The sequence below is a fragment of the Eurypyga helias genome, unplaced genomic scaffold (assembly GCF_000690775.1).
Source record: "Eurypyga helias isolate BGI_N326 unplaced genomic scaffold, ASM69077v1 Scaffold14301, whole genome shotgun sequence".
Lineage (NCBI taxonomy): Eukaryota > Metazoa > Chordata > Aves > Eurypygiformes > Eurypygidae > Eurypyga > Eurypyga helias.
This window is the reverse complement of record NW_010231563.1, coordinates 1-6,781: the sequence shown is the minus strand read 5'-3', so window position 1 is coordinate 6,781 and position 6,781 is coordinate 1. Positions and strand designations below refer to the sequence as shown.

General features: G+C 44.3%; 1 protein-coding gene across 1 annotated transcript; it reads left to right on the top strand.

The window, feature by feature from the left end:
• Positions 1-2,046: 2,046 nt before the first annotated feature.
• On the top strand, positions 2,047-6,216 carry LOC104516700 (ester hydrolase C11orf54-like; the record flags this gene model as incomplete). The annotated part of the gene is made up of 4 exons (XM_010161120.1): positions 2,047-2,185; positions 4,252-4,350; positions 5,288-5,361; positions 6,115-6,216. Coding segments are annotated over exons 1-4 (333 nt in total), but the record flags the coding sequence as incomplete, so codon positions are not given.
• Positions 6,217-6,781: the final 565 nt, after the last annotated feature.

The following is a 6,781-nucleotide window of genomic DNA, read 5'->3' as shown; positions in this document are numbered from 1 at the left end:
GTCTGCTGGCAGGGATGCTCGAGGGGCACAGCCGCTGCCGACACGCGGTGGGTGTTCTGCTCCTGGTGCCGTGCTGCCTGTCTCTCACTGCGATCTCTCGCTGGGATCTCTTTCTCCCGCGCCCTCACTCTGCCTCCCTACAACTTCTCCTTTCTGGCTTCTACCCTCCACGCCAGTTTTTACCCTCCAACCCCCACCCGGTAATACCATGATTCCCATTTCACCTGCATTTTCCTGGCTCTTGCCTGTGCCCTCGGACGTTTTCTTCCTGCTTCAAAAAGCTAGACTTCCCAAATTTTTAGGTGCGTGTTCTCTTCATTCTCCCATCATCCCAGATCTAATAATCTTCTCCTTTTATTGGGTGTGTTCGTTCTTTGCAAGTCTTCTCTTCAGTGTCACTCCACCCCATCACAATGGATCTTAATCGCCTGTCGCTGTCTCCTTCCAGGTTCTCCCTCTCCCCCACCACGCAAACTCCTCTGTGGATGCTCTCCTTACAGCTGCCCTTCCCAGCAAGGACTGCTGTCAGGCAATCGCATCGGGTTTGTTATGGTGCATCGAGCTTTTCCCACGCTTTCCCCCCTTTCTTGATTGTGGTGACCTGACCACTATCCTTTAAACGGTCTAGGTGTTATATCTGAGCCTACTTATTGAAACGGTGTCCCAGTCTTGCCGCTGCCTTTTGTACAACAGCAGTTTTAGACTGTCTTCTCAGTTTGTTTCGGGACTTTTTCAACTGGTGTCCTGAGTAGTGGCACAGCCTCCTTCTGGACATGGCAACGGGTGCTTGAGAGGACGGGGAGCATCTGAAACAATGCTGCTCTTTTTGTGTTTGGTCCACACTCACAATCTGATTCACTCCATCTGACAGTAGGCTTCTAGAAGAGGCACCAAATCCTGCCTGTTACTTTCTCCTCCACAGCCAGAGGACGGAGAGAGTCACCCTTGGAGATGGATAAGACCAACTAAGATGAGAATTACTATACATGGGTAGCTCACTCTCTCTTTCTCTACTGCTTGCTACAGCAGTAATTTGGGGTGGCTGACCTTTGAGCTCAAAAACTTCAGTTAGGTGACTGCAATGATCTCCCAACTCTCTTTATTTCTTTTTTTCCACTGTTTTTTTTTTTCCTCTGTGCAGACTCAAGAGGCCTGTGGTGTGAAGACAGTTACAATTTTCAACAATCATAAACACTAGGATATTTTAAAAATAGAAGTTAAAAGTCTACATAAGCAGCTAGCTCACATCATAGACATTCCTAACAAAGCTCTGTCAGGTCTGGGAATGTAATTAGGTTTTTGGTTTTTTCCTCCAAGGCCCGAGATCTGGATAAGTGGGACCCAGTTTCTGCTGTGTGCAGCAGGCATGTCCCCAAGGAGTTAATGATTGCTGTGGCTGATTCAGAGGTAGTGTATAATCAGTTCCTGCCCTGAGCTAGTGGTTTGCTCTAGTAGCTGACTTGGCTGTTGCAAGGCTGAATGAAATCCATTTGTAAAGGGGTTCTTAAACTTACGTTCAAACAAAACTCTCTTCTGATACTGCAGAACTTCCTGCTGTTTTCTGTTTTGCTGCTAGCCTGTTCCCCTCTGGAAGGAGAAAGACATGCCCAGAATCAATTGGAGACCGTGTCACATCTGAGTTCAAAGTCCACTGTAGCCAATGCTGAAAAAGTAAACGTTAGGGCAGGGAAGACCTGAGGAGGCAGCTGGTGTGCTCAGAAAAGCCCAGTTTTCTTTCAAAAAATAAGTTATGACTCCAGGTTAACAAAGGACAGCTAAATCTCCTAACCTGTCCCTTGAACTGGATTCAGCGTGGGATGTGTTTGACTTACACCCAGTTCTAAGGTTGAGGACTTGCATGTATCGTGCTTTGGGGCAGCTTTAGACCTGACAGACACATCTTCCAAAGCACGTAAAAAAATTAATGTTGAAGCTGTTAGTCTTTGCTCTGATGGCAGAATTACAAATCCACTGTTGTCTATGTATTCTTGAGTGAAATTGAAGAATAAGTAACATGGAAAACAGCTTGTTTTAATTGTTAATCTATTATCCTAGTGACAGATCCGTCACTCCTGCAGCGTGGTGGATTGTAATTTCTTACCCGAAGAAATCGGCACCAATTAGGAAATGGCCAAAGTCGAAAGGTTTGCTTTTCATGTTCCAAGTCTGGAGGAGCTTGCTGGGGGTAAGTCATGCGGAGTGTAACTTTTTACAAACTTATAATGTACTCTTCACACTTATCTTAAAGCTCTCATCAAAACCTTTCCACAGCTGGTACACGCAGAATGTTCCTGCTCGTAGCACACTGAGGTGTAAAGAAAAGCACTATTTTTGTATATGCCGTTATTTCTTTACAACAAACAGTGACTGGTCCCCTGAACCCCAGATGATATTTAAGACCACCAACAGGCTCTCAAATCCTTTAAAACTGTCTGCTGAACTTTCAGATTTGTTTAGGGGTTGCAAAATTTTAGCCTGAACTTACTTACACGTACAGGATCATCTGTCCTCCTCTACCCTCTGGTGTTTATTTCTTTTTCAGGTCTACTCAGATCACAGCTGCCATGATGCAGTATAGCATGGCGGGTCCTCTGCCTTGAACCTAGTTGGCTCCTGTTTTGGTGATTGCCTTAAGACCAGAGTGCAGGAAACGTTTGTTTCTTTCCAAAGCCTTCACAAAATGTGCTCACAGGATGGTTGAGGTTGGGAGGGACCTCTAGAGATGATCTGCTCCAACCTCCCTGCTCATGAGTGTCTTTCCTTGCCCTAGTAGAAGGCATATTCCTTCTGGCAGTCTGTCTCCTGCACCTAAATCTACTAAAGTTGGGGGCTTTTTTTCTGTCAGAGTGGCCCTTGGGTTCAGTCTGCCACTCTCCCAAACCTGTCTCAGTTCCAGATTTCCATGCTTTGAGCAGTGTGGTCCCAGCAGCACCCTGGCTGATCCGCAGTGCTTTTCTCTCCAAGTACCTGGGCCAGTAGGCCAGGGCCACTGCAGACCTGTGGGCTCAGCAGGGAACGGTGTGTACTTGCAGTAGAACAGCTTAAAACAGTGGCAGAAAAAATGGATCATGAAGCAGAATTTTCCCTTTATCTGTCCTGAGGGTCTCCAACTAGCTGTGAGTTTCGTCCCTGCTCTGCTCTTGAGTATGATTGGAGGAGTGCCTTTTCTTCTCCTTTCTGCTTACTGGAAGGTGCTGGGATGCATTTAGAAACCTGCCAAGTACCTTCTACGGACCCTTGTGGTCAACAGCGAGGTAAATGTGTTCCCAGGAAGTGGGGTACAGCTGAAACCCTGACTGGAGGAAACAAAGGCGCAGGAAAGTCTTCTGAGTAGATAAGGAGCTGCCTGATTTGAGATGACAGACTGGGTTTTCTGTTCTTTAGTTTGAGACATCTGTGAAAGCAGACCCCCAGGCGTGAGAGAACTTGGACCTTTTCCGTGGTGTTTGGAGCAGTCTATGTGATGTGAAGGCAATCCCACACTTGGTTAAGGTTTGGAAGTTGTTTCCAAACAGCGAGCTTGTCTAAGCCAGAACACTGTCTGACCTTTGAGTAACACTGCAGGTTTTGAGCCTAAAAACATTGCTTTGAAGCAAAATCAGAAGTTTTGATTTGGGGCTGTTCGTTATCACCAGCACCGTTCATTATCTGCTTTGTACTGACAGTGGCACTTGGCAGAAAATCTCCTTGTGAGCGTAAACCTGACAGGCACGTGTCACATTCGGCGACAGCAGAAGCTTCCAGACAGCAAAGACAGTTTGAGATCACAATCAAGCTACTGTAAACAGTTTAAAGCACTGATTGTCACTCCAGTTAAAACTTACTTTCTCCTTTGCTCTCGCGTGATACTTGACTGTGATCATTATGGTCTGCTCCTGTGAAGCAAAACTGCTGAAGGTGGCTGAAGTTTACCCGTGTTGGTTCACACTGTGCTGCTCCTAGTGCTACCAGGAGCCGGCGGTTATTGTATTTCATTTTAAAGGGTTGTTTTAAAAATTCTTAAAATGAATTAATGTGGTAGCCAGCAATTCTCTGAACAAACTTTTGCTCTCCTCTGGAGTTCTGACGCAGGAGACAAGCGTCTACAGGCAGTAACATTCAGATTGACTGAGTTATTTATGCTTACCCTCAGTCCTTTAAGGTATCTTGCTGAAATAAAGCCTAAACAGATACATTTACTGTTGCTGGTAACTTGTCAAACTCTTGGTAATTTTTCACTGTTGGTAACTTTGTCATTACTCTTTATTACAGTTTTGCAGAAAGGGCTTAAAGAAAACTTTGCTGATGCTCAAGTCTCTGTTATAGACTGTCCTGATCTGACTCAGGAACCCTTCAACTTTCCTGCTAAAGGTAACCCTGCCATTCCTGTCTCCCACTAAGACTTCTCCAGTTCCTTCTACCTGATCCTACTTGGTTTTGATCTTCTGAAGATGGTGGGAGAGCTTAAATTGTTTTTCGGGTAACGCGTGTGCGTGAGAGGAAAGCTACATTTAATTTCTGGATTTGCCTTTTAGTTGATGTATGAACGAGGACAAGTCATTGCTAAGGGCTTGTTGTGGTTTTTCGTTTCTTAACCTAGGATTGCAATATCCATAAGTTTATTTAGTGTACTGAAAAGGTTTGAAATGACATTGCTCTGTTCCAGCTGGATAACTTTTTTTAGATGCATGCCAATTGCTATATGAACCTGAGTTGTGCTTCCGTTCACTTTTAAATTCCTGCCACTCATGTCTGTCAGTGAGGTGAAACTGTCTTATTCTGGGTGGGGGTCCAGCTTCTCTGATGTTAGCTGTGTGGAAGAAAGACGTCATCTGTGCTACTCGTCTGAGTTCCCTCTCTCATCCATGTACTGAAGGAAGCACCTCCAGGTCATTCATCCCTTCTTAAAACACATGTCCAAATAAGTGGGATGAATTGTCCCGAGTCTTGGGCATCCGGCTTTGCTGAAACTCTTCAAGTGGAGTCCCAGGGGGGTAACCAGTGAGGGCATCTTACTGGAGAACTGGCAGGTGGTAGTTGTTGCCCACTGTAGTATTTTTCTGTGCTTCGAGAATGTTAATTTACAACAGGTTGCCTGACATTAAATCCTACTGTGAATTATTTTAGGGCTTACTGTCCTTGGGCTTCTTAATAGTACAGCACGTCATCTAAGCATGCTAGGGCAATAGTGTTCTCAAAGGGGTTTCGAACCTTGAGGAACCAGCTCTTTGGTGGGTTAGACTGCATGCTCATTTAAGATTTTTAGGAAGTAAACATTTCACCAAGCTAACTGGCTGTATTCTTCCAGGAATCTGTGGGAAGCCTAGAATAGCAGATGTGGGAGGTGTTCCTTACCTCATACCTGTTGTACAGAAAGAAAAAGTAAGTTTTTTCTGTAACTGTGGGGTTTAATACATTCGTCAAAAGAAAAGCAATATCTCATTGAAATCTAAACAAAACTAAGGGCTGACAGATACTGTGGGTGCCACTTGTGGAAGAGATTTACTTTTCAGTGTTTTGTGGGGTTGATTCTGACATGTTAAATGTAGACTGTGTCAGGAAATCGTAGCAGGAATAGCACAGTCATGGATGGCTCATCTTCTGCCCTCAAACACAAGATCGTTTTGGAAACACATGGTCTGTGACAGGAGCCGTGGAAGGAACTACTAAACAAGGGGCTGGTCTGCATGTTTATGCATGGCTTGCTGCATGCTCGTGATTTCAAGTCACAACCACGCTTCTGTGTAAAAACTGGCTGTATTTGCATTGTCAGGCCAACACTGGATTCACATTACTGTCCTCTTCCAGGAATATCATGCCTCCTTTCTGACACCTCACCCCATCCGTCTCTATATGATATTCCCTTCCATCTTTTTCATTTACACAAATTTAATTATCAGTAAGAACAAGAATTCAGTTTTGGGATAAAATGTCAGGGGGACATACCGTCAGGCTCTATCTTTCAGAAAACAAATGGTCATGTACCAAATTTGTTCCTACCAAACATTGTGTTGTTCAGAAACCGCTCAACCCAATTGTCCAAAATACTAAGAGTATTGTGAATTAAATGCATCCAGAGGTTACAGAGTGGGCAGAGCACCACACCAAAATCAAAGGATTGTTTCTCTTTTGCAGGTTTATGATCTAAATACAGTTGCAAAGGACATAGAGCTGCCTGGAGCTTTCATTCTTGGAGCTGGGGCAGCTTCATCTAAGATTCTTGGAGTAAATGCTGAGGTCAGTAAATAAATGTGATGGTTCTCAAAGAATTCATGGAAGTATCATAATAGTAGAGCTGCATTATGATGGGTATTTCCCATTTACAACAGAATGATCATTTAATAAACACCTTCCATGCCAAAAGCACACAAAATACATTAGAAGGAATTCAGGTGAGGGCCATACAATGAGGTGCATAGTATTGAGGTCATAAAGATTAATTTTTAACTTGGAATTCTTCAGGAGGCATGTGATTGGTTTGAAGCATGCAAGAAACGTGATTTTCTTGAAACTGATGGACAGAGGCCTGTCCAGAGGTTTTAATGACAAGATTTAGACATGTCTGTGAAAGTTGCTGCTGGAATGACTTTGAAATACTCCCTGTCTTTTGCCTTCTCGGATGGTTTTGTTTTATCGTTGTAAATGTTAAAGTTGCCAGTTACAAAGTGATCACCTGCAGGAGAGGTGGGAGGTGAACACAACTGCCTGTGGAGGCTTTGGTCAGAGTCTTTTCAAGCATAAACCTCTGGTCTTGCCATGTCCTTCTGACGGATTTATTGGCAGATAAGGTAGTCCGTCTCGG